The following is a 27861-nucleotide window of genomic DNA, read 5'->3' as shown; positions in this document are numbered from 1 at the left end:
ATTACCAACACAAAAGGCGTCATGTTGGTTTTGTTTTGATAAGCTGGGTGACTTGCTGTCATCTTTAATGTGACATGTGCGGTAAATACTAGTACTCAAAGTGCTGCACATAAACCAATAAACCACATGAGACACATGAGTAGATATATATTTGATTCGGCATTTAGCTGGTTTCTGGATATCTATGAATCTTCAATGGCGCATATCATATGTGTAGTCTCCAAGCAGAGGTTTGGGTTTTGGCGTATTTTATATTTTTGGCGTCTTTAGTCTTTTATTGGGCTTTCTCATTTTGCACTGGTTGGCGTAAAAAGATACCAGTGCAAGAAAAAAAGCACGATAAAAAAAGTGAAAAAACACACAACAGTTTTATAATATGTTTCTTCTGTTCATGCAATTAGCCTTCGGGCATGAATTTGCAATAAAACTTTCCTGTAATATCAAACAAACGACCGTGATCACACACTTTTACCCTAATAATGTAGCAGGTATTTCTTCATTTTACTAGTATCTGTTTATTTTCGAGAGTAAACGGTGTACCACTACCAGTTTTGGAAAGTCGTTGGCTTCATTTTTGTTTATTTTCATAAGGAACAGATACTTAGTACTAAACTACTATAATACTAGCTACCTTTACCTTCTCTCTTGCAAAGTTCCCCATGGCTCTGCCTGGCATCCGAGTCTTTCGCCTGTCTCTAGGGCCCAATCAAAAGCCCCAGCCAGTTCCCTTGTGTCTCCGCCGTTGGTGGAATGTTGTCCCTGGTAGTCAGCCGAAGCTGTCATGTTGTGCCCCCAAATCCCGCAGAAACCGCTGGGGTGAAGTACGCCGCCTTGCGGTGGGCACTTGCCTGCCCCTTTCTCCAGACCTTCGCCTTACTGAACACGGCAACTGGAGTATTGCCTGGCGTGGGACCAGCGATTACATGCTGTGGACAGTCCTTCGGTTTTATGACATTATCTGTATACTGTACACGACGGAAAGGGTTGGTAAATGATGCACAGAACGTTGGAAAGAATCACAACTGCCGGTGTTCTGTTGGCATGTTCTGTAGAACACACATATTTGCGCCTGGCGCCCTGAGTTTTTTAGTGCGCGACATGCGTTCTTTTGCGTTTTGTACGTCTGTCTTCACACAATGCTATCCATTACACCTAACTTTATTCTCTAACATTAAAATTGACAACTTTATACACTTGCAATTGACGGTCTGCGTCACATTCTTGATATTTTGCCGGGTGTGTTGTCCAAATTCCTCAACGTGGTATGCGATGCAGTTTGGAGAAACCGTTTCTGCTGAGATTCATTCACGAGTGAGTGGGGTTTCGGAGGACAGCCACAGAAAGCTTCTTCAAAGTGTGCCGAACCGTGAAGTTTTAAGGCGTCACTGGCATTGACATGCGTTCAATTTGTGTGTTGACCAAGCACGGTGCCTTTCATCTTCCAACTTCCATCCAACACTGGGTAGGCGGCATGAAAGCTACAAACGCTACAAAGCAAAGGGACTAGCCTGGGTGCCCCGGTACAAAAAGTAATACCCAGGCTACAAAGAGGCAGAGGCCGGGATGGTGTGCAATTTGATTCTGAACGAAAAATAGTTGAGAGAACAGGACGAAAATCACTGGTACGGAAGAGACCACAGTGCCAGTGGGCACACGGTAAATACACGTGTACTATGTGTGTGGGAACGAACCTGTCCTTGGTGCTGATCTGCCATCTTTTAAACACACGTTGACTATAATCAGTTTCTGATCGCATTCGTAACTCGTTTTTTCCTGAGTGTAAGGGCTTACTTTGGCAGCAATGTTCATTGTACACACTACATAGTTTTGCCACATCTAGATAGCCTCTACCAGGCTTTGCGAGGCGGCTGGAAGGAGTAGAAATTAACCAAATAGGGAGATAATATGCCAGGGCAGTTGGTCCACTGGGTGAGGCAAACTGTACTCTCTAGCCGACCAACTCCTCCAGCATGTTATCTGTCCGTTCGACCAATTTCTGCTCTTTCCAACCGCCTCCCAAAGCCTGGTAGAGGCTAGAAAGCTAAGTGAGAGCTATACTAAGAAGATAAAATCATACGTACACAACAACGTCAAGACCTTTTCCCTTGGTACTCCAAAAGACTCAGTGCTGGTACAGTGGTGTCACAAAAAGTGTTCGCGGTTAGGAAAATAATGGAATGTGTCCATTAGAACAATCATGTACCAGGAAACTGTTGGAAGAGAGATTAACTAGTGACCGTCACCTATCTTGAGATTTGGTAGCAACCACCACAAGACGACGCAAGGAAAGACCCGTGCACTTAAGGTACTTTCTCAAGGGGAAGTGGAGATTTCCTTCTTACCAGTTCTTAATGTGGTTTCAGTCTTCTTGCGCACGTAAAAAAGAGTGGTGATACGACAAGTGGATTTCCGACCCTGCTGCCCAGGTGACCAGGTGATCGTTTTCTGCACGACTTTGTAAAAAAAACGATACATTATGAAGTCAGCTAGCCTTACCGAAAGTGCTATATTACATAAAAATCAATATGAATACTAGTAGAAGTTGATTAAGGTTAAGTATGCATGTACATACAGAAGGAATTGTTACTAAAGCAACTGGATAGATTTCGAAAACATATCCAGTTGCTTGAGTAACAATTCCCTGTTCAATGAAACCCTTAAATCTATTATGTCTAACATTGGAAAAGAGAGAGAGGGGGAGAGAGAGAGAGAGAGAGAGAGAGAGGCCAACAAAAAGTCCCCTTGCCCCACCGAATCTTAACCGAGATTATGTCCATTATCCACGGGGGCTACCTTGCTACCATAGCATATGCTTGGAGATTAAGTTCACGTTCGCTAATCTATTTCCTTTATACCAGGGGAAGGCATTTTAAAAACTTTTTTCATTGTCAACTCCTCCAGGTTTAACAGAAAATGTTAATCCTCTATTGGAATACAGCATGGGGGAGTAACTGTTGCATAATTGGTGGTACTCTAAAAATAAAACGGTAAAAAGCAGACAGAAAATACCTTTAAATGGTGGAGCGTAGTCCCACTAGTTAGAACGTCGCCATTTCGGGATTACGGTATTAGTGACCGCCCACAATAAGTCCCAGATTTAGTCCGGGTTCACGAAAGGTTAGAATCTCCATTACCTAAAGATGTGAGTAATGGACAGCTAAGTGTTGAAGTGTTTCACTTGTCCGCCCTGCAGTCATTTCTGATACACACGGCAAATATTACACTGGCTCCTATTTAAGGTTTTTCTACGAAAAACCAATCAAACTAAGCGTTTTCCAAGGAACAAGGAAACAGTTCCGAGAAAGCTTAAGAAATAAACCCTTTTGGGGATTTGCTTGTCCAAGCCTGTAAGTGTTAAGGTAATCCTTCAACACTCCAAGTATTTGTAGCGGATACAGTGTTAGGCACTAGGGACCAACTGCTCTCAAAGAAGAGGTATAGGCTTCGGCTTTTTAAGATGTATTTTGAGACGTTTTTCGGGGTTTCTTTTCTGTACTGGTGTCTTTCTTTCGCCAACCGAAGTTGGGGTGGCACATGGATACTACCCTACCAAAGATACTGTCCAACAACCATCGAAACGTCTGGTTGGTTGAAGATTACTAGTATCTTTTTCACGGTACCTCGAAAACAGTTCGGAGAAAAACGTAGACTCCAAGCAGATCCTAGAGAGGCAAAAGACAGTATCTTTGCTTGGACATTAAGAAAACGTCTTACTGGTCCGAGCTTGAATATAATGTTCAGATCATCCTTCAGCACTTGGAGTATTTGTAGCGGATGTAGTGTTAGACACTAGGGGCCAACACGTACTAGGTCATGGTCATGGTTACATTACGCTTCGAGTTTGCCAGTAAGTCTTGCGATTGGCCAATGAGCTTTCGCGAGACTCTCGTGTGATGAACAATTTGGTTATGATAACGAATTCACAGCAGCTCAGCTATTGGTCAGCGTAGACATCACCATGGTAACGCCATCTTAAAAGTTCTTGTAGCCACTCCTATATATCTCCAGGTCTCCGTTCCCAGCGACACTTTGGCGGATTATGAAGTTTCGAGGTGTGCTGCTTCTTATGCCTTAGTTCTGTCATCTCTTTTTGCAGTATTGAGTAAGACAAGTATAAGACCGCTGATAGCTGAAGTGTAGACAGTTTACCTGTAGAAAGCAGACCGCCCGGACGTAGTGAACTCGTAGATTAACATCTGTCGAGTTCTTGTATTTCTTTCTTGAGTAAGACAGTGAGCTAGTGCAGTAAGACCGTTTGCAGTCGAAGGCAGTAGCGGCTGTACACAGGCAACCCGTGGAAAGCAGACGTGGCGGACATCTCTCGAGCACCCGAGTTTAAAAACGCAGTGACCAACGGCAGCCTTGCGAGGAAAGAGGGGGACGCTGCCAGGCAGTACAGTCGGTCATCGCGTCGAGGGTTGGTGTACATCCACATGCAGACGGGGTAGTGGAGATTCCGCCGGGCGTTCCGAAGTGCGAAGCTGCCAGGGACGTCAGTGTCCTGATCGGAAAAGATGATCAGTCGCTACAAAATAACGGTAAACACTCTGGTTTGTTTGTTTGATGAGTGGATCTTCTTTAGCGTGTAAATTTCACACTGTTCTTCCTGGAGTAGTGAATCACCAACTTTCAGATAGTATTTGGACCGGAGTATGCCTCTATTCTTTTTCGAAATGTGTGGTGGGTTCTTGTGCATATGGTGTGGCTCTCCTCAGACACGGAGCCTATCTGATAGACATCCCTAACCAAAACTAGGTACTAATTTTCTTCTGAGTGAAGCGAGGATATTCGTGAAAAGTTACATTTCCAATGATACAACATGTTGGTAGATTCTAATCTCCAAGCAGATCCCTCTCGGTGGCAAAAAGACAGTATCAAATTGGCCAGGCACTATCCATTAGCCAGAGAAGGTCCGCGGCCACCGACGGTGGCGAGGTAAACTCCTATGGCTAATGGATACTGTCTTTTGCCACCGATAGGGATCTGCTTGGAGATTAGGTAGATTCGAACACAAGACCTAGTATGGCCACTATGGGTTGTGGGCTTACCACCTATTTTGTTTGGCCGTAGCTACAGGCTTGACTGTATATCAATGGCCAGGTGGTCCTTATGTAGAGGTGGTCACTTGTACAGGTTTGACTGTATATCAGTATAGCCAGGTGGTCCTTATGTAGAGGTGGTCACTAGCACATGTTTGGCAATATACCTGCATGCTATCTGCTTAGTCGTAGCTGATTAGAGCGATGATTATGGCACTGAAATGTGGCGCCTTCGGTAATACAGCCTTGTTCATGGGTCAGTACCCTGTGATTGGCCATCACTTCTCAGCGCATTTGATTTTATACAAGTTGACATCTTTCACCGATTTGCTATTCATTTGTACATTAAGGGCGAGACTTGTTCAATTTGCAAAGAAATGAAAAAAGCAGAAGTTTACGAAAGTTTCACTTGATGTAATTGCCTTTTCGAACTACTAGTAATTGTTCACAATCTATGGTTGGAAGGATTTTGTCGCTACGTAATACAAACGTTGAAAGGCATCTTCGTTTCTTAGTATCACTGAAACAGATAATCTTATAGAAGAGCACTATGGACTTAGCTCCGTTGCAGGCTTATAGAACTGGGGGTTTGGTGGTCTTCGGCTGTTTTCTGATTAGCCCAGTTCTAAAATACGGGGGTAATTCAACCAGGCCGGCTATGTTGTCTATATGCAATCAGAAAATAGCACATAAAAGATCCCAAAGACCCTGAAGACCCCCCAAAACCCCCAGTTTTGGCATGCTATGAAGGCTACTATGGACTCGATGGTGGCCAAAATCCGCCTGGCACATCATTGTCCCTCAGCGCACGTTGATAATACAGTGGAGACTAGTGGATCCTCGAAGTAAGTCAAGGCATCACAGTAAGATATCGGACTTCAAAATCCTTTATCAGTTGTTATCATACTAGGATATCAGAGTACAAAATCCCATATGGATTGCACTTCAAAATTCAAAACAATCCATCACTAACAAGGAAAGTCAACAAGGACATGTTAATCGTTTTCCACCGCGAGAGGTGGTAGGAGACATGGGCGTTTTGAGATTAGGCACAAATCAGTCGTGACTGAAAAGTTAGGTTAACCGCCTCTCTGTTGCAGTGGGCCCTGCCAATGGTGCTGTCTTGCCAATTTGATACTGTCTTAGCCTCTACCAGGCTCCGCGGATCGCTGGAAAAATAGTAGAAATTGGCCGAAATAAAGGGATAGTATACCAGAGAAGATCCAGGGCCATAGAAGATCCAATTTCAATTGGATATTCTTGTCATGATCTTCTATGGCCCGGGATCTTCTCTGCTATACTATCCCTTTATTTCGGCCAATTTCTACCAATTTTTCAGCGATCCGCGGTGCTTGAGAGAGGCTAACTTTCTTGCAGCCAACAAAATATCCGCTTGGAGATTAGGCACAAACCAGTCGTGACTGAAAAGTTAGGGTAACTGCCTGTCTGTTGCAGTGGGCGCTCCTGCTGGTGTCCCTGGCGAGCCGTCTGGCTGCCCCCGCCTCGCCCTCTCCTCACTACCGCCTCCACCGGGGGAGAGACTCCCGGCAATCCATCAACCAACTCACCGCGACGCAAGCACGCCTGGAGAGATCACCCAGTCCTGCGGATCTACTACGATGTATGTACAGTGTACAAAATACTTTTTGAACCAGGTTGCCCAGTACCTACGGCAAAAATTAGGTTGCCCATCAGAATTTTAGGTTACAATATTTCTAACAGCCTTAAGTAACTTAACTAGTAATAGCCGTTAATACCTACAATTAAAACGCATCTGTATATATTCTTGCCATACAGTTAAGTTATATTTGTAAATATTGATGATATTTTGTACAACTGTAACTGTGTAATTCAGCCTTTTTTTTTACATTGTTGCATTAGGCTGCAATGTTGTTTTAGTTTTGTGCGAATTTGCGAATAAACCATTTCTATATATCTACCCTAGTGGGGAGTGACATCAGAAGGAGTGAAGCAGACAGGAAGTGGCCCGAGATGAAGGATCAGTCCATGACGCAAGAGAAGCCTCCTCCTGGTCTCCCAGCGGTAACCAACGGGATGGAATCAGTCCAGCAAGTCGGAAGAGGCTATAGAAGAGACGAAACCTCGAGTCCTCGGACACCGGCAGGATGGGGAGGGAAGGCAGAGGCTAGCCCTCCATGGAGCCACAGACGCTGGAACAGCCAGCCTGCTGACGTCGCCAAGACACCGGTTCCGCTCACAGGGGCAATCAGAGAGCCTCCAAGAGAGAACCGGCTTCTTAAGAAGTTAGAGGGCGATGGAAGACGTCGAACGAAGACGTGGCCGGCGGGACATCAGAGGCGTGATCCTGAGGAACTTCCTTCCTTGTCGTCAAGTCGTCAAGACGAAAACACGTCAGCAAGCTGGCCTGGAGAAGTCATCACCAGGACAACGGGAGATCGGAACGACCGAGTTGTCAGCTGGCAAGCTCTATGTCATAGTGATGGGTAAGATTATAGTCCTATAATGTTTTTTTTACCATCGCCATGAAGATTATGTTTTTGGTATATATAGCGTTTGTGTGTGTGTGTGTGTGTGTGTGTGTGTGTGTGCAAGCGTGTGTGTTGTTTAGCACGATAACTCAAGAGGCTTTGATTGTCATGAAACTTTGTGGTTACGTCTTGACCTGTCAAAGAAAAAAATTTAGAATCTGGAACCCCTTGTGCCTTTCATTGCATGGTACTGCACCAGAACGATTTTGATGTTGTGTTCTGGACATGCTAGGGTCACGAATTTTGGATGGCAGGCAACTCTTAGCCACGCAAAGAAAAGGCGTCAGTTGGGCCTCCTAGCAGCCTTTTTTTTAAATGCAGGGGTCAATTTCGTTACAACTCTATCTAACTTTATCACTTGGTGTGCGTTGTATATTTGATCCGCACGTTGTTTCTGATGAAAAAAATCTCCTTTATGTTTATCCACAGTTGCAGTAGGCGTCGGTGGCCGAAAGGCTCGAAAGTTCCACAAAAGCCGAGCCTGTACAACATCTGCCCAACCTGCCATTGGAGCCGTATGGTGGAAACCGCTGGTAAGGCAGCAGCATCATCAAACGATGGTATGTACGGTGCCAAAAAGCAAGCATTACCCCAAGCAGTTAACGTCCCACTAGCGACCAATGGATGGATTCCTAACAGAAGGCTCGGTATGTCTGCGTCTGAGGAGGATGGCATCCAGCCTAACAGTCCGGAACAACGACGTCAGCCATTGGACGAAAGCGCCGTCGCATTCCCCGTCATTGAGGAGGAGAGCCAATCATGGAAGCTGGCTTACGACTGGAAGAGGGGTCGCAAACAGAAGCAGCATGCCAAAACGCCCCCTGTCAATGGCCAATACAAGGAGAGATGGATGAGACTAATGTTTATGGGAAAACGAGAGCTTGATTTTGGGCCAATGTCCTTTGTCACAAGCGATGGGAACAGAATAACCTTCGATAATGTCTGGAAGTTTGAAAAGGAATCGGACTTTTGGAATATCTTTGCATTTAGCTACCCCGATACGAAACCTACAAGCCTACAGCCTGCAAGTCTCTTAAGCAATGCTAGAACAAAGCCATCAGGCCAGAAACGGTCTGCATTTGTTAGTCGATTTGGAAAGAGAGGCCTGCCCCCTAATTCGAACATCCCTCTCCAAAAACGTAGTTTTGTAATTCGTTTGGGAAAAAGAGATGGTTCGAGAAAATTCTCCCAACCCGCTTGGAAGTGGAAGCGGTATTCGTGGCGTTTTGTGAGCCGGTTTGGGAAACGGTGCCTCATCCGGGACAAAGATGACTTCACGAGCCCTTTAGGCAAACGGAACAACCGTGAAGACAATGATAAGTTTACCAGTCGTTTTGGAAAACGAGGGTTGAATGGAGACAAGTACGACTTTACCACCCGTTTCGGGAAACGAGACAACCATGGGGACTTCGACCGTTTTGCAAGCCGGTTCGGGAAGAGAAACGCGGACGACTTTACACGTCGTTTCGCGGTACACAATAACGGTGTAAACGAAGATAAATTTAAGAGTCAGATTGGAAAGCGAAGCAATAGTTGGGACAAACGCGACTTTACTAGCCGTTTCGGCAAACGAGGCAACCTGTTTTCAAGCCGGTTCGGAAAACGACGCGACATTAGTTGGGGTGAAGAGGACTCATCAAACCGTTTTCAGAAACAGAACAACCACATTGGTGTCGGTGACCTGGCCTCTAGTCGGTTGGAGAAACGAAGCAGTAATTGGGATGAGCATGACTTCACAAGTCGTTTCTGGAAACGGGATGACGGCAAGAACACTGACTACTTCTCCAGTCGTTTTGGAAAACGGTCAGACGGTGGAATCGGGGACGACTCTTCCACTCGCTTCGGAGGAGGAGGCAGCAATAGAGACAATCGGAGCTTCATGCGGTTTGGAAAAGGAAACAACTTTCACCAGATCTCCAGTATTCACCATCACAGCGTTCCACATCCGACGAAACCAGAAAGCCAGGTCAGTCCAATGACGACGTCAGATCCAACAACCTTAAGTCAGGTCATAAGAATCAGTCGCAGGAGTATTGGTAGAAAACCTCCGAGGGGGCGGTTGATTCTTCTAGGCCGAGGAGGTGAGGACAACCAACCGGTACATTTCCCTCCCCGGAAACTAGTGTCCCCAGCCTGCCTCAACTCAGAGAACAGTTCGAGTTGTGATGTCCCAACAGCGCACAGGGAACGTCGATCAATAACGCCGTTGAATAACGACAACACGGTCCAGACCCCAGATGGGGTTAAGCAAATGTTTCCAGTACTAACCAGGGAAATAGTCTCCCCAGCACCAATGAATATCGAGAACATGTCAGAAGGTGCCCAGGACCCACAGAAGTCAATGCTTCCGGTACTCATCAGCCCTGAAGGTATTCACAAGGGTTTAAAACCTTCTTGGGTCGCCACGACTCATGATGGCCAAGCTTACGGCAAACGACGTACCAAGCGCGGCATCTTCGGACTGAAATCAAAGGACATGCGGCCCGTCATACGACTAGGCAAGAGGCGGCCCGTCATCCGATTGGGCAAGAGGAGGCCTATCATTCCACTAGGCAAGCGGCGTTCTGTCATCCGACTAGGCAAGAGGAGGCCGACCATACTTTACCCATCTGACGGCAAAGGCAGTCTAGGGGCTCAGAAGAGAGGGCTGTACGGCAACGTTCTACGGCTGGGGAAAAGAGCGCAAGCACACGAAGCAATGGCGATTCCCGATGCCAACATCGTCGCTCACGTCCACGCACCACCCTTGAATAACAGTGGGCAGAACCAGCGCATTCGTGGGGGCAGGTGGGCGATGACGCTACCTACGCATGGAAGACGTCTCAAGCAGATTCCCAGCGGTGATCATGCCGCCCCCTCGTCCTATAAACGCGCGTACAGTCCCAGAAGGATCATTAGTGCAGGAAACACGGATCAGATCAAGCTATCGGCCATAGAAGGCGACATCCCACGCAATGGGCGGCCTCGTGGAGGCATACGACAAAGCGAAAATCAGGAACGTATTGAAGGGCATTGGAGTCCACCTGGCTCCAAAGGCACCATTCGTGTACGTCAGTCTAATGCGGCTACATCAGAACCCGCACAGCCTAGTCCAGGTCTTCGTAACAACAGTAAGGCAGGAGAAGCCATCGAGAAAAGGACAAACGTAAAATCTGGGAAAAGTATTGCCGATGACGACTTATATCTTATCCAAAAATTTGAGGACTCGGTGAAAGCTCGACGTTCACCCGAAACGTACTCGAAGGCGACCTGGGACGGCGGCACGGCGGACTGATATTTCCGAAAATCGCCGTAAAACGTCGACGGTCGTTAGAAACACGAGATAAACAACAGTATAGCTGTCTAGCCTCTACCAGGCACCGCGGATCGCTGGAAAAATAGTAGAAATTGGCCGAAATAAAGGGATAGCATACCAGAGAAGATTCCGGGCCATAGAGTGGGTCGCGAATTAGATCTTCTATGGCCCGGGATCTTCTGTGGTATACTATCCCTATATTTCGGCCAATTTCTACTATTTTTCCAGCGATCCGCGGTGCCTGGTAGAGGCTATAGATGTCAGGATAACACGAGGTTATGCCTCTGTTACTTACAGAGGCCCCAGTGACAGCAGTGTTGTTGTTGCGATACGTTTAGGTCAACCGGCTCAGCCCCAGGAATTAGGAATAAATGCTAACAGTCCTTCTGATGACTGGATCTTACCAGGATAAACGATTCAGAAAAACTCAGGCCAAGGAGCCAAGACCAAAGACAGTCACATAGGTCAGACAAGTGAAAGTGACTTTCACTTTTGTCACTCAGACAAGTGGTCAAGATAAGGTAGCGGTCACAGTAGACCCACCTCAGTACGGTGTCAACCAGAGTGCGACAAAGTCGGTACATCTTATGTTGCAACACCGGGAATTGAAAACTTGAAAAAAGGCATTAAAAAAAGTTTAAAACTTCGTGAAGAGTGTTGTGGTCATCATTGTCGTCTGCGTCGTTTGTTGAGCAGCAGTGCTATTTAAACCTTACTTTATTTCCATCGCCAAGAAGGTTAGCCTCCATAGCATGCCAAAAACTGAGGGTTTGGGGGGTCTTCATGGTCTTTGGGATATTCTATGTGCTATTTTCTGATTGCATATAGACAACATAGCCGGCCTGGTTGAATTACGCCCGTTTTTTTTAGAGCTGGGCTAATCATAAAACAGCCGAAGACCACCAAACCCCCAGTTCTATAAGCCTGCTATGGAGGCTTTAGCCTTTCTGGTAGAGTTCGTGTGTGTCACGGTGTCATGGTGTGAATACGATAACTCAAGAAGGCTTTATAGATGGATTGTCTTAATATTTGGTACGTGGGAATGAATCTTGAAATGAACAAGACCACAAAATGATATGATTAACTTTGGGGGCCCCTAGCGACTTTAAAAGATACTGTAGTGGAAATTCCGGGTTCCGGGCGGAGGATTGTAATACTAATAGGTAGTATTAATAACTGATCAGGGAATGCTAGAATAGCATTCTTTATAAGTTAGCACTGTCGTTGGACAACTATTGTGTGGCAGAGACGATCAACTTATGTAAATGAGAACCTTGCTTGCCGCAGCTCAGTAATCAATGAGAACCAGTTTAATAATTGGTCAGTCGTAAAGGTTTAAACATCTTTTGCCGAATGCCTAAGGAACTCAGTGAAACTCTAGATCTAGTGCATGGATAATGAAAACAGTAGAATATTACCTTTAAACATGCGGTTGATTCCTACAAACCCTTCGTACAGAACATTGTGACAGTGACATGGCCATCAGTCGTCAGAAGTAGTTTGTTTTGAGGGGCATAGGTCATAGGTTAAAGGCCAATACAGACAAAATGGCCGTCAAACCACCTGATGACACATCAACATACACAATATTTCGGCATGTACTTTGAGGATACTTCGAGGATGCACAGGTGAGGATATGTGACTATAAACGTAGTTGTACTGATCATTTGACGACATAAAAGCCACGAAAATACAAGACAAAGTAACAAAATGTCCAAATAATGTCAAGAAAAACTTGTGTCATTATCCAGATCTTTTTGTGTATGTATAATACATTCCAGTGGCACGATTAATAATGGGATCAACTTCTTTGTTTAATAGCATATATATGGGGTCATGAGTACGCGATATTGTAGTCAGATCTATACTTAGCCCTTGGTGCTCCCATCATACATGATGTCATTAAATGCACTTAACCATTACTGTTAGTATATAGTAGAGGGGATTCATTCCTCAAGCTAACCAACATCTCGCACACACAGTCGTCCCTCAGTAAGACACCTGGAGCCGCATACTTGTAGTTCCCGTTTAGAACTTTTATTCAGCCTGACACACTGTCGTGTGCGAGATGTCGGTTAGCTTGAGGAATGGATCCCCTCTAAGATATAACATTACTATTAGGTTAGGTTACAACTCCGACCAATACGGTCGACTGATGATGATGTTAGGTTACATTGTTTCACAAATCATTGTTTTTAATGCTCTATGTACTATGTAATAAGGACGAAATTCGAGTATTTGCACGCGAGAGCCTTACCGAATAAAATTTGATTTGATTTGATTTGATTTGTTACAGCAATGTACATGTAAATGGTTTCAGTCAGCACACGCACTGAATATTAGTGAGAAGGTTCCAAACCATTGGGACGCTGCCGTATGAATCAAGAGAACATATCGTATATTTATAAATAGTGATCCTGGGCTTTAAACCTTTTTGAAGAACACATGTAGTTTTTTTAAATCTGTAGCTCCTGAAAATATGTTTGCAGAAAAAGACGTCACAAAACCAGCGTTCATTGCATGCTATTTCAAAATACGTTTACCTATTGTCATTATCATTATTCTGTTTACTGTTTTTCCGTGGTGAATATACATGTACGTGTATGGCAGGGTTTCTAAGGCTAGTGTCCATCCAGTGTCTTGTTCAGAATCATGAGTTAATAGTGCAGGTTGATCTGTCATAGTCTCCACCAGACTCCTTTACAGGCTGAATAAATAGTAGAAATCGGTCTAAAAAGAATGTAGCTGGCCAGGGAAGTTAGCCGGCTATAGAGGGTCCAGTTTGCCTGTATATGGCCGACAAACGTTACCTTTTATGTCACGTCAGGACTTCATTATTGCATTTGTACACCTTACGTTTTTAAAGTAAGACGCTCTTTTCAATGTACCGATTTTATTATCTTTTGTTAACCATTAACGATTTTATAATTGATGTATAATGTTTTTGAATGAATGTTACAATTGACGAAATTAAGCCTGGTGCTGCGAAGTCGGTTGAAAATAAACCATTTGAATGATTTCTGCTATTTATTCAGCCTGCAAAGGGGTCTGGTGGAGACTAGATCTGTCATTCTAAGCTCCAATCAGGCGTTTGTGTACCAGTGGCCAGGCCGTCTTCCCGTTCTTGATGCCAAGACGTTGTTTCCAGTTGTTGAACTCGGACTTGTTCAGCCAACCGTCATCTGGAACGGAAATATGCCAAGTATCAACAAAATGTTCTTAAAAAAATGCAACTAGAAAGGTAACATTTGCCAGGGCAACAGTAGGGCACGAGGTAAAATAGCAGAAGATGGCGGAAAGACAGCCAGAGGTTGTTCCAAGTACCCTGAGCTTTTTTTTAACGGAGTGGTTCAATGCAAGGCCTATACGATCACTTCTCGGCATTGAACTAGAAATATGGCCGTACGGGGAAGAAACTGTCACTGTAAAAAGATTTCGAACAAGGAATTTGGATGGTGAAGTTGTGTGAGCTAGTGGAGAACCTAGTGGAACGCTTAATAGTTCTGAGTGGTGGAACTAGTTGGGTGAGTTCTGCAGAGCAATGACCATGAAAATATCTGTAAAAGAGGGATAGAGAGGCAACATTTCGTGTGCTGCGGAACATGAGTTTGCGCTCACCGTTCCGGTCCAGAAGAGAGAAGATCTCTGCAGCAGACAACCCTGATAACATGTCCTCCACGCGGCGCCACTCGGCAGCCGACAGTCTCCCGTCAGTGTCTATGTCGTACGTCCTGCTGGTAGAAACGTGTCGGTTAGGAGACGAAGAATTCAATGTGTAGCCCTAGCCTCTACCGGGCTTGGGGAGGCGGCTGGAAAGAGTAGAAATCGGTCAAATAGAGAGATAAGCATGCCAAGGGAGTTTGTCCGTTGAGAGAACAGTTCGCCGCACCCCGTGCTTATCTCTCTATTTGGCCGATTTCTACTCTTTCCAGCTGCCTCCCCAAGCCTGGTAGAGGCTAGTGAAGCCCTACAGAGAACATGATCCTGTTAGTAAGAAAATTTAAGGGATTGAAGGCAGATGCACGTGTATATGTATATGTCAGAGTGGAGACTCCGATCTGGTAGAATCAGAAATCCCGTTCTGAGACTCCGATCGGGATCAGACTTTAGCAAATTCGATTCAAGTTACTTTAGATCCATGGACTGATTTGAAATTTAGGAATTGTAAAAGGGAAAACACCCTAACACATTCCAGGCATCCTTTTGACAAAAGACTCCAATCAGGATATCTACCGGTAGAATTGTCTCCATCCAGTTATATATATTGTTAACTACTCAAGACGTATATTTGTGTGAGCATGACCCAAACACGTCCACTAGGATATGGTAAGAAATAAGGCTTTTTTTACCTAAACGGTGGCCTTCTCGCCGGCCGCTTCCATACTCCAGATTTCCCCACGCGAATCAGCTGACCGGCGTAGAGCCGACCGACGCACTGCTGACCAAAGGCGTCCATTATCACCATCAGGGTCAGGACGGACAGGCACCAATCTGGGGACACATGGGAAGTTTGTTTATATATATTCCAACATCTAATCACAAGACGTGGTGACGGCACACTCAAGTTTTATTAACTTATATTAATGCTGCCACCAACACAGGGGACAATACAATACTCATTTTCACCTGAGCGAAGTGAGGAAAGTCGTGTAAAGTGCCTTTCCCAAGGGCACAAGATCGGTGGCATGTCAGGACTCGAACTCAGGACCTCTTGATTCCGAGCCGAGCACTCTGCCGATACGCCACACGACCCCACAAAAGTTTGTTTGTATGTGTGTTTGTTTCGCATTACCGGTAAACCTCTCCTATATAGGCTTAACAGACCAGTGCAGTGAGTTCAATCATGCTGTTTGGGGCATCATGAGTGTCCAATCACTTGTGTAATATTGTGATGTAATAACCATATCGCAGTAACACCATGATGATCACTCCAAAGGGAGCGACAGTCACTCCAATTTTGCGAGGATAAGTGCACCTGTGTACCAGACAAGTTATATGGTAACGGATATACAGGAGACAAGATTGTGTTCACGAGACCACATTGACGAACTCACGGAATTTTAGCAGATTTCAGTGTTTCATTTCATTTATTTCGAAGCCTTTTAACCCTGCAAGGCTCAAACATTAAAAATACATAATTACGTACATGAAAAATACAGTGAATACATTTAAAAAGACATATAATATAAATTAAAATGTCAACAATGAACACACAAATCGATATTAACAAATGTTTAGAAATCTTCAACTTCGCGAAGAGTAAGGGAAGAAAAATCAAGATTTGCGATGATATTCTACATCAAAATATTTTCATCTGGTGTTTTTGACTGCAACATGTTTCATACAAACACTACACAGAAAATAAAAGTTGATAATAAATGTTTTAGTCTTACAACAATCAATCAAGCTCACACCCGCGCCTGGACTCCATTAGTGCACTGTCTTGTAGCTGCTTAGATGCGGCAAGGGAAACAGATCTTAGAAACCATCAACACAAACACTAAATGTACCTGAGGCAGACCAGAGAAAGCAGCAATCTTCTGTTGCCTCACAAGGGAGAATCAGACGACAATTTTGCCGCTGTGGCGACGCTGTGGTGCCTGGACTAATCTCCAAGCAGATTCTACGGTGGCAAGACAGTATCCATTAGCCAAGGAGTGTCCATAGCTTCAGTGGCTAATTGTCACTACTTGGCTAATGGATACTGCCTTGCCGCCGTAGGATTCAAGTTTACTGAGAAAGGAACTCCCATGGTTTGCCCGAATTACGTCCTAAATACAAATAAAGAGACACTATAAAAACTACACACTATACGTTACGGAGTAAAAGTCCACTTCATATCTATAAGGTTAAGTAAGAAGAAAATCAACACTTGTAGATATAGACGTAGCACAGTATTGTAGCACTTGTTCCTCCTACCCTAACTTATACCTCAGTTACTAGTATATAATCTAGTGTATTTGGCCCATGTATGGCGTGAATATGCAATAAAGACCATTGTCATCATAAGTATCGGCAAGAAGATTACTTTTATAAATCACAGACATTAGAGAACTTTATACTGTTTTAGCGTTTTTGTTTGGATCTGTTTGGGACTTACCCAGGGCGGTCATAATAAGCAATTAGTGACCACATTACACGACTACTGGTAGTAAAGTAAAGTAAGTAAGTGGTTGTAATAGCCATGTGCTATATGGTGTTCCTACGGGTGCATAGTTCTCCTGTGGGCCGGTGAAGAAAGTACGCCACACTCTGATCGTATCTCTTGAGATAAAAGAGTAAAAAGGGCGTTCTGAGAAACACAACTTCAGTAAGTGTTCATCATCTGTCAAACGACAACAAACAGTTTTGTTTGGTTTTTCTAAATCATCACGACATTTAGTGGCAAGACGTGATGCCGATTGTAGCTAAAACGCTACAACACACTCAAGCTCTAAGCTTGTGCTAATGTCGTCATCAAAACAAATGACATTACAGACAAGCAACGCACAAGAGTAACAAAGTAAGATAAATTAAACCATATAGTAGCAAAACTCATGAAATGTAAGAAAATGAAATTTATATGTAGGCATATTCCAAGTCAAACTTTTCTTTTTTATTTTATAAATACACACTAATACACAACTACTAATAGTGTCTACAACATAAATGACAATCTAAATTTCATGATGATTAAGTCTCTAACTTTCGTTATGATCACAAATATCATACTAGTACCGCATTAAAGATTACGTACTTTTATCAAGGATATCAGTGTTGCTAAAGCTCCCCTTCTGACATCAGACAAAGCATTAGTGGATGACGTAACAAGCTCCTTGCAATCCAAATGACCAGTGGACCTACTAGGCGTATTCAATAGTTCATCCAAGGCAATGTTGACTTGGCTAGATTTAATGGCTACGCGATGATGTTTTGCCTCGGCAGTTCTATAGGTAATGGTGGCTTGTGGGCGTAAAACTGCCGCTAAGTCCATCCATACTGATCTGCGGTCGTCTGTCTGTAATACTCTCCAAGCAGAGGTTGTGGGGGAATGATCGTTACCTTTTCATATATATGGCCGTTTTTTTCTGTCGCTACCCCCACCAACGTCGGTGGCTGCCGACCTTCTCTGGCTAATGGATACTGCCTGGCTAATTTGATACTGTCTTTTTGCCACCGAGAGGGATCTGCTTGGAGATTATGTCTGTAAGGCCTAGGAAAAAATGTTGTGTTTCCTGTTTCCCGACCGACCCTAGAAAAACAGCCAACCCCGGCCTTTTTTTAGTGGACTTGAAGTGTTTAGCTGATCGACTTTTCTAGCTCCATGATCTGACACCGGAGTGATGAAACGTTGTACAATCATTTTTCCAACATTGACATTGAAACTATAAGTGTCCTGATGTAAGTTCTACTCTGTTAAGCTGTATTGCACAAGTTGGGTCAGTATATAGAGATTGCCAGAGTCTAAAAAAAGAAGAAGAAGAAAAAAGATAATCCCTACCTACCGACTCCAATTTACTCAGGACTGAAACAGGAAACACAACATTTTTCCTAGGGCTAAGTACAATCATCTAGTATGCCGAATGGCCCTAGGAACCGGCTATAAAATTTTATGGCGTTACTACGACGCGTTATTGTTATTACTTCAATTTAGGGACGGTTTGCGGCAAAAGTCTAACGTCATACAACCTAAATTGATGTGAGAATCGAAAACCATGCTGCAGTCCATGGAATCATGTACTTTGTTCAAGGACGAGGGCCATGTGTTAAGAACAGAAGACTAGGAGATATTTCTAAGTGCGAGAGTGTGGCTCAAACTACAAACAGAAGAACAGAGTTTCGGCAGTCAGTATCTTTGCATATAGTGTCTGCGATGTCATTAAATATTCTGGCTGATTCCAGGCTAAAACGAGTAATGTAAAATGGTTAGCCTGACCTCAGGTGTCTATTGATGCGAAAAAGTTCACTAAGTTCTTTTATACTTTTATTCTTTAGTAAAGTTTTAAACCTTAGAACCACTAGTGTAAACGATATAGTTAACTCAACTTTTTGCTTTATCCGTTACTTATATGTAGGTTCATTTGTATCTACTTGTTACCTCCGGGGGAGGAGACATCCTTCCGCGGAAGGGTTTTGTGAGAGATTTAGATTTTCATGTTCGCAGCTGTTTCTCGCGTTTGGGTGGACGGATTTTTTGGGGACTCGGTGTATGTTTTGCTATTGGGCTGTAGATGATGCACGTTCTTTTGTTTTTATTGTATATGTGTTTTCGGGCGTGAAAATGGTGCCTTTTGGTGGCCCCAGAACACCCCCTTGAGCGTGAAAATGGTCGCGACCGTTGACCTTTCGCGTGTTTAAAATATTCTCGGTCTGGTCCACGTATATGACCCCTCGTACAGAGGGGTGTCTGGTCTCGATAAATTCTTTGTTTAAACCCTAGTCCTGCAGCGCGCAACAATTGTTGTTGTGCACAAAATTCAACACCATCAACAATACATAACAAACAACATATAAAAATATACAATAAAAAGCCCGGAGGTATAAAATCTCAGATTTTACTTGTTTATTACTTGTAGGACCTGGTATATTCTCAAAACACCTTACAAAAGCCTATCTGTACTTTAGTAAATCGGCCATTAAAAATCGGTAAATACTTTCATATTTTTTGTATGATTAGACCTTCAAAACACTATGCGTTTGACCCAACATGTTGACTTATCCACTACGTATATGTAGCTATTTATAGGTTCATTTGTATCCTCTTGTTTACATGTAGACGACTGTACGAAATCCGCTGGGATTTTGTTGATGTTCTTTTACACTTTTTGTTCTTTAGTAAAGTTTCAAGATTAGAATTACAAGTGTAATTGATACCGTTAACTCAACGTTTTGCTTTATCCGTTACTAATATGTAGCTTCATTTGTTTATTATGTGAAAGTATATTTTCATAAGACCGCATGAAAGCCGCCGTACTTTTGTAAATCGTCCATAAGTCATGACCTATAAGTACAGCTTGTTAGTATGTTTTGAACTTAAAGTGTAATCCATACGTTTGACTCAGCATGCTGATTATTCCATGACTTATATGTAGCTATGTATAGGTTTATTTGTATCCTCTTTGTTTACGTCCAGGGATAGTTGTAGAGGATTTAGTGAAATCCGCCGAGCTTGCGTTTTTGATAAAGATTGCTATGTGATAAATGTATCTTCCTTTTGCTCCATTGCCTTGCAGCGAAGGATTTCCACTTAAGACCACCACGAATCTCCCCCACTGGCAACTCGTTAAAGATGTTTCCAAGAACACACCAGACTCTTTTACAACCTGGTCACCAAAACAAATAGTGAAGAGGATGAAAGAGACTCGGTAGCTAAAATAACTTTTGGTAACCTGACTTAATCTTTTACAAATATACAAAGCCTTACAAAGTAATTATATAAAGCCCTACGTAGAATCTCCCTCACTGGCAACTGGTTAAAAATGTTTCCAAGAACACACCAGACTCTTTTACAACCTGGTTACCAAAACAAATAGTGAAGAGGATGAAAGAGCTAAAATAAGTTTTGGTAACCTGGCTAAATCTTTTAGACGTAATTATATAAGGCCCTACGTAGAAAGAGAACAGATCGCAGTAATAAAATAGCACTGTGGCCTCACCATAAGTGGTGGGATTAGGATCCGGTAACGTGGGTAGCTTAAATAGGGACATTTGTGGTAATATACCAAGGCTATTCTATTAGTAATCAAACGTTTTCACATCTACGTCAATGGTAAAATGATACGCAATGGCGAAAGTCGTGTTAAATCGATATGGGTGGATTTGAGCGCATTTGTGGTTGTAAAATCTACATCATCCACTGACTCTCTCAAGAGTGGCTGGATTTGCAATTAGTTGGATGTCAAAGTATCGAACTTTCAAAATAACTTTATTTCTTTGATACCTGAGTATGTCTGTGTATTTCATATAAACAGACCACCTGTTACCCACAAACGTACAAAGTTTTTTGTTTGAACATTTCAGTTTGTTTGAAAGTTTGTTTTTTCATTAGAAGTTCAAATCGGCCTACAGGCTGTTTTTCATTGAGGTCATGAAGGTATATAGTTACAGAAGTAATGCAAACGTCAGTTCAAAGTGCAAAAACATTTGCCGGCCCTTGGCTTGTCGGACCTCTAAAGTTTCAAAAGAAAGGAACATTTGCAGCTGAGGCAGATTCCATATGCTAGCTTTCTACTAATTTGTGTGGAAGACCAAAACAAATTCATTCCCAAACATGTTTCACCCGAACGATGGCTGTAAAAAATCATCAAACATACATGTCCCAAGACTCCCACCTCCTGCCTGGTTATGCAGATATATCGCTATAGATCGAAATACACTTCCGAACATAATCCACCTCGTCTAAAGGATACATAAGGGAATTCCAGCCTTGCGTTAAATCTCATGCGGTAGACAAACAAGTCCAATATTTATGCCTTCTTCTGACTAGTATTAGACCAGAACGGTGCAGCGAGCCATTTAGTTCATTCAAATCAATTCGGGTTAAGTTCAAATCAGAAAACTTTGTGACAAATATTGATTGAACGGAGGATTCTTGAGTTGCAATTGGCGACAGAGGAACCGAAAGTCCTGATCAGTAAAATCCACCCTTCCCTCGCTCTCATAACTAAGCTTGATTGGTGTTTAGAGGGAAAATTGCAGAAATCTCCGTTGAACAGATGTACTTATAGTAATTTTCCAGCGGTATGGTGACATCTGTCACATCTAACATATCAGGCTGCCAGACTTCTAGGAGGCTCTTTCGTCTCTGAACATACTGTCATCTCAGTTTGTGTTTTAAGCAGGCTGTCTATCACTTTGTGTGCGCATATTTCTGTTCTAATTGTAGGGAACTAATAGTAGTAACCGATAGTGAGCATTCTAAAACATAATGTCCTTCATCTTCTATATATTTATCGTTACAGAGAGTACAAAAGAGGACTCAAAAGAGGATGACCTGAACTGAACTGAACAGAGAGTGCAGATTTGCTTATCCCTTATGTTAAACGATGCTTAGAATAGTTAAAATCTTGCATAATATCGCTTTAAATGCAAGTAAATCAACAGATGCACAGTCTATAGACCAATGGCACTTAGAACTCATGAAATCAGAGGCTTTAGGACCTCCTCATCTAATGGCGCTCCCAGATGGGACGTTAGCTCCCAATCATGGCCCAATCTGCTGAAGCTTTGAAGCGGCAAAAAACTTAATCATCGTCCAATTACTGCGCTTATACCCTTGCCACCAACAACCTGACCTTGTTTAGGTTTGGCCACCGAGCTATGACTGTTGTATCCAGCAGAACCGTGCATCATCCAGAACCATGCTCAGGCACGGTTCTGGATAGTCCACGCGTGTCCAAAATCCATGCCTGGGGCAAATCTGCCTTCTTGGACACGCGGAGACTATCCAGAACCGTGCCTGATCCTACCCCATTCAGGCATAGAAGTAGATAGGCACGGTTCTGGATACGACAGGGGCTCACGTCTTTGCACTTCTTACTCAGAAGAAAAGCCACGGAGAGGCAGCAGGTGCAATGACTGGCATCAGAAGGAAAGGTATCGCACAAAATACCATCCATGCAAATAAAATACGGATTGTAGTGTTTTGGGTGAATTCATATGCAGATTGAAGAAGACCAAGATGACAGTGTTTTAGGAAAAGCAGCACTCTAGTGCAACATGTCAGTACAATACGAATTCTAAAGTTTTATTACCTCATTGACTATATTCCAGAAAGAAGGCTACAAGTAGCCTCCATAGCATACCAAAAACTGGGGGTTTTGGGGGGGTCTTCATGATCTTTTGTGTGCTATGTTCTGATTGCATATAGACAACATAGCCGGCCTGGTTGAATTACCCACGTTTGGCTGATCAGAAAACAGCCGAAGACCACCAAACCCCCAGTTCTATAAGCCTGCTACGGAGGCTAGGCTACAAGTGTCTAGGGAAAAGGAGCAACAATTTACTAGAACTTACCCCGTGTTGTCATCGTGTCGATTTTATGCTGTTGGCTCCGGCACGTGGATACCGACAGGTTCCAGGCAGCGGCCGCAGGCGTATTAATACAACTACTCAGGCTCATTCCATTATAGGGGAGTAATGGGGGTGGTGGAGGGGTGTTATTGCTTATTGCTTAGTTTAGTCGGGGCTTTTTATTTGAGTGGGCTGGGGACTTAGGTAATAGTTCAAAACGATGAATGGATATCAATATATAATACTTGCAATGAGGAACGCAATGAAAAAGTATCACAAAATATACGGTCTTGCTACAGTTTAAGAATGTGACATAGCAACATGTATGTGTGTATCACACGATAATGAGCTGTCTGAAGAAGTTTGAAAGATCCCTAGGCTCACACCTGCTGGAAAAGTGGACGGTTCTGTCCTCAGGTGTCCCAGGATGTTAATCTTAACACCCACGGGAGGACCGTACGTGGTCTCTTCACATCGCATCACACTAAAACCACGCGTACGCTAGCCTCGAAAAGGCTTCGGAGGCTGGAAAGAGTAGCCATTGGCCAAATAGGGGAGGTAGTCCGCTAAAAGAGTACAGTTTATAGCCTCTATCAGACTTCAGAGGTGGCTGGAAAGAGTAGAAATTGGCCAAATAGATAGATAACGTGCCAGGGGATTTGCTCCGCTAAAGGAGTACAGTTTGCCGTTTCTACCAGGCTTCAGAAGCGACTGGAAAGAGGAACCACTGGTCAAATAGTCAGACAACATGCCATCTGTCTACTTGACCAATTTTTGCTAATGTCCAAGCAGTTTTGGTGGCTGTATCAAAGTCAGTAACAAATTGAGCAGGTAGTATCCATTTGCCAGGTAGGTACCATTTTAATACCACGTAAAAAAAAGATACCAGAAAAAAAGATACCCCGATAAAAATGTCTAAAACACGTCAAATTAAGCGGAAGCCTAAACCTCTGCTTGAAGAGTAAATCTCCAACCTTTCCTTCGCGTCAGAAGCCTGGTAGAGGCTAGTGTACGCAGCTGTAGGAGGCTTCACTAATCAAATAACACACGACTCGCCCTCCCTCTACATGACGCTGAGGCGTTTAGTACAAAGAGTTGTAAACGTTGCTTTGATCCCTCAGTGGTTGGATAAAGGTCCTCCGGTCTTTTGTTCCCACAATTGCAAACCTACGTGTGAGATAGCCTCTGTAGCAGGCTTATAGAACTGGGGGTTTGGTGGCCGGTCTTCGGCTGTTTTCTGATAAAACGGGGGTAATTCAATCAGGCCGGCTATGTTGTCTATATACAATCAGAAAATAGCACATAAAAGATCCCAAAGACCCTGAAGAGCCCTAGTTTTAGGCATGCTATGGATGCTAAGTGTGAGACTAGCTCAGAGATTACTATAGTACAAACATGTACTTGAATGAAACGTTTTCGGCGCAAGACGTCAGACCTGGTAGATTTTCTTCCTGTGATTTGAGTACTAACTGTTTTCTTCATTGTCGGTCCCAGTGCACTTTTTTAGGGATTGAACACCAGATTTTTCGAAGTCCATATCCCAGTCACGTATCTACATAGTTACTAAGTTAAAGTAAACACCATCCCAATGTATATTGACATTCATGGAACAAAAATTCCAAAAACTGTGAAGGAAAACGGTTACTGGTAGGATTCTGAGCTGATTTTTGGGGTACCATTTAGAAAATAAAAGACCCAACATCGGGGCTTGTGTCTGTGCTGTTTGAAACACCCGAAGCACAAGTATGTGTTGATATCATACAGGTTGCCTTATTCAGAATATTTCCAGTTTTGCTGCCCTGAAATTGCATTGGGTGCCTTTAAGTTAGATACGCCAGTTTCTCTTCTCTAATCCAGCCCATCTTTTTACAGACCTTTGTTGTTTCCCTACTGTATTCCTTTGATCTAACCTCCCACATGACATCAAAGAAAAGCGGCCTGAAGACTGATTTGTTGAATGAACAATTGTTCAACCAAGGACGTACTATATGACGTTCTTAGTTCAACCAAACAGCTTCCTTTGTGTGTGCGATGTTGTGGTGTTGGGTTACATTATGTAGCAAGTGGCAGGTCAGAATTAGAAGGGCTGGTCACAATACATGTAGTATATGAGTCTGTTTGAGCAAGCTCCCTGATTTGAGTAAGAATACTTTCTAATAGACTTGACCATGCAAAGGTAAACATTATGGGTTTGCTTTTCAAATGTTACCTTTCTAGTTATAAATGTTTCTTCCAATACAAAGAAAATACAGACGAACACCATTTAGTTCAACACATCATGCTTCTTTACATACTGTACTTATACATAGCCACTACCTGATACAGCACAGTTCATCATAGTGTCTTTTCTTGTCAGCACCAACATATCAGTTCAGACTTCTCTTGCCACTCTATGTTCAAGAGATTTTAACAGTAGCTATGTTACAGACACATACAACACTATTGTACCCAGAACCTATCCAGAACCAGTGCCTATCTTATTCTATGCCTGAATGGGTTAGGAACAGGTTCTGGATAGTCTCCGCATATCCAAGAATGTAGATTTGGCCCCAGGCACGGTTCTGGATATGCGTGGACTATCCAGAACCGTGCCTGAACATAGTTTTGGATAAAGCATGGTTCTGGATACACTTTTCAGTCTTCACATCACTTCAAATAGACCAGACCATCATACCATTTAGTGTAACAAAATTTTTCTAACGCTAGAAACAGTAAAAAGAAGACATAACCCTCATTTGCCATTGACCAATCTTATAAGGCTATGATATAACCTTTGAAGTGATTTCTATAGTCCTACGTTAAAAGATGACAACTAAATTTTTAAAAACGTTATTGACTTTGCTAAAAACCAATTTGTTAATCAAATAATATACTGATCTAGCCTAAAAAATCAACCATCAAACACATTTTGATCTCAGATTTTACACATACATAATCTTTCACATTGACCAGTTTCAAAACCTTCCATCACATAACAAACACATTATAAATGCCATATAATCATCATCATCATCATTAGATTTTAGAATTTTAGAATGCCTCACGAAATGCTACATGTACAAATGTCACAGCTCCAAAATCTGCTTTCTCAATAACCCGCAAAAAAAAAAACATTACACAAACTATACCGACATCATAACATACACTATGCTTACATCAGCATATCACTGTATGTATGTCATCTTGATTTGTTTCACCAAGGCAATTTAATTATATAGGTATAGGGAGGCATGTGGAAGGGGCACAAATCTCAGTTAAATTTGTTGTCAAATTAATTTTTAGTGGTGAAGTTATATTCTTTTACATATTTTGGTGTTCATTTATGTTTGTTAGTTATGATTGGTATTTCTTCCCACATCTCCAAAAATATGACGTTCATTTATAGAATACCTTCATTTAAACCAGTAAAGAGTGCTTACACCCCCCCAAATACATCATGGTATGTTCTTTAAGTGCTGATCACACATGTATGGTTCAAACCAAAGCAAATTAGAGGGGTGTCATATGGCACTTTTGTAACAATGTGTTAGTAGACTCTGAAAGACAAGTATGACAGACATCAAAACAAAGCAGCTCTTTCATGGAGTTTGTCCCTTCTACACAGTAGAATGTTTTAAAAAGCACCTTCATAATTCCTAGATCAGACTTCTTGGCATTGAAAAAGAGACTACTAACAATTATTCTCTTACAGTTTGAGAATAAATGACTGCAACTTTACAATCAAAATACCAACTTCCATCCAAGACTCCCTGTTTCAGACTCAGGGAGAAGAGTTGCTGTTACAGTTCTACTCGGTAACCCGTAACCCAGGTGAGTGGTAATACCATTCAGGTGGTTAACCAACCTTGAAGTGGCCTAACGACCATGTTACGGGGCGACCACTAAGTAAAAAGAAAAAAAAGACACTAGCCTGGTTGTCAAACCTATTCTAGTGGCCGACTCTTTTTCATCCTCTACACAAATATGATGAAAGTGACTTAGCAGGTACAACACCAGTAGGCTTGGTAACCAGGCTACCAAAACACTTTTGTTACACAGCAAGAATTCAGAATGGGTTGAAGAGGGAGCTCAATATGCATAAGGTCATAATGACATTTTCTTGGAGTTAAACAAAATCAGTTTTTGAGCCTCTAAAATCATTGGCAAATTCTCAGATTTATCTCCGAATGTACCAGAAAGGTATGAATTACTAGTACCTTATAAGTGGCTCGTATCTGGAGTTCAAAGGTAAAAAAAGACAAACTTGGTCCTTCCCCATCATTTAAAGAAGCACCCTGTTTTAACAACTAAAATTTCACATTAAAAAAAATACTTTTGTTGATTCTTATGTCCCCTCCTTACTTCCAATGCATGGATAGCTGAGAAAATTGATTAAAGAAAAAGAATTTTCCCATTCTTTTCAAGGAATGTTGAGCACGCAAGACATAGCTACATGTACTAATCACATGTAAGTTACTTTGTATATCATAGCACATAACATGACCATTCAACATCCAGCATAAATGGCACATTGGTAGAACGTACTGTGCATACGTGAAACATGTCACATATTTAAGGATGACATCCCATCTAAACCTTTCAAATGTTGTGTCAGAAAAGATATCATCTGCAACATCCATCAAAAATCTAAAAAAAGTTTCACGCAGGTGCAGTGCATTTTGCCAACATGCTATCATGACTATACCTGCACACACACACACAGACACACACACACGCACACACACACACACACAGACACACACACACAGACACACACACACACACACACACACACACACACACACACACACACACACATATATACATGTACACATCTGCTGTATGGAAGTAGCAACCAGATAGCTAGAGGAAGGACAAATTTGGCCATGGAAACTCTACGTCAGATTATCACATTGTGTATCAAATACCAGACTCTTACATATTATAAAGAGATCAACCCGTCTACATGTAATTCTGAAAGATAGCCAATTAATGGCTAAGTCCTGATTACAGACAATTTAACGAAGCTCCTTCGCATTAAGGAGCA

At 42.7% G+C, this 27861-nt stretch overlaps 2 protein-coding genes across 2 annotated transcripts; one reads left to right on the top strand and one right to left on the bottom strand.

Moving 5' to 3' along the window:
• Positions 1-3813: 3813 nt before the first annotated feature.
• On the top strand, positions 3814-10870 carry LOC109464054. Its single transcript, XM_019760977.1, has 4 exons — positions 3814-3847; positions 6985-7504; positions 7979-9791; positions 9885-10870. Exons 1-4 carry the CDS (start codon positions 3814-3816, stop codon positions 10821-10823), a joined length of 3306 nt encoding a protein of 1101 aa, XP_019616536.1. The 3' UTR covers positions 10824-10870.
• A 2889-nt stretch (positions 10871-13759) lies between these two features.
• Positions 13760-22851, bottom strand: LOC109464053. The gene is made up of 4 exons (XM_019760976.1): positions 22839-22851; positions 15194-15335; positions 14463-14578; positions 13760-14026 (listed from the first exon to the last, which is right to left on the bottom strand). The coding sequence occupies exons 1-4, from the start codon at positions 22849-22851 to the stop codon at positions 13917-13919; spliced, it is 381 nt and encodes a 126-aa protein (XP_019616535.1). The 3' UTR covers positions 13760-13916.
• Between the last annotated feature and the right edge of the window lie 5010 nt (positions 22852-27861).

The sequence above is a fragment of the Branchiostoma belcheri genome, unplaced genomic scaffold, assembly GCF_001625305.1.
Source record: "Branchiostoma belcheri isolate BF01 breed outbred unplaced genomic scaffold, Haploidv18h27 scaffold131, whole genome shotgun sequence".
NCBI lineage: Eukaryota > Metazoa > Chordata > Leptocardii > Amphioxiformes > Branchiostomatidae > Branchiostoma > Branchiostoma belcheri.
This window is presented reverse-complemented; position numbering and strand designations above follow the sequence as displayed.

What these genes read in the sequence shown, in the direction of transcription:
- LOC109464053 (XM_019760976.1), bottom strand. An exon ending in GCGAGAAGGCCACCGTTTAG is followed by an intron (nt 14,579 to 15,193) that starts GTAAAAAAAGCC and finishes CGTTTCTACCAG; the next exon opens with CAGGACGTACGACATAGACA. An exon ending in CTCTCTTCTGGACCGGAACG is followed by an intron (nt 14,027 to 14,462) that starts GTGAGCGCAAAC and finishes TTTCCGTTCCAG; the next exon opens with ATGACGGTTGGCTGAACAAG.
- LOC109464054 (XM_019760977.1), top strand. Translation starts at nt 3,814, where the DNA reads ATGGTCATGGTTACATTACGCTTCGAGTTTGCCA. An exon ending in ATTACGCTTCGAGTTTGCCA is followed by an intron (nt 3,848 to 6,984) that starts GTAAGTCTTGCG and finishes TATCTACCCTAG; the next exon opens with TGGGGAGTGACATCAGAAGG. An exon ending in CGGTCCAGACCCCAGATGGG is followed by an intron (nt 9,792 to 9,884) that starts GTTAAGCAAATG and finishes CAGGACCCACAG; the next exon opens with AAGTCAATGCTTCCGGTACT.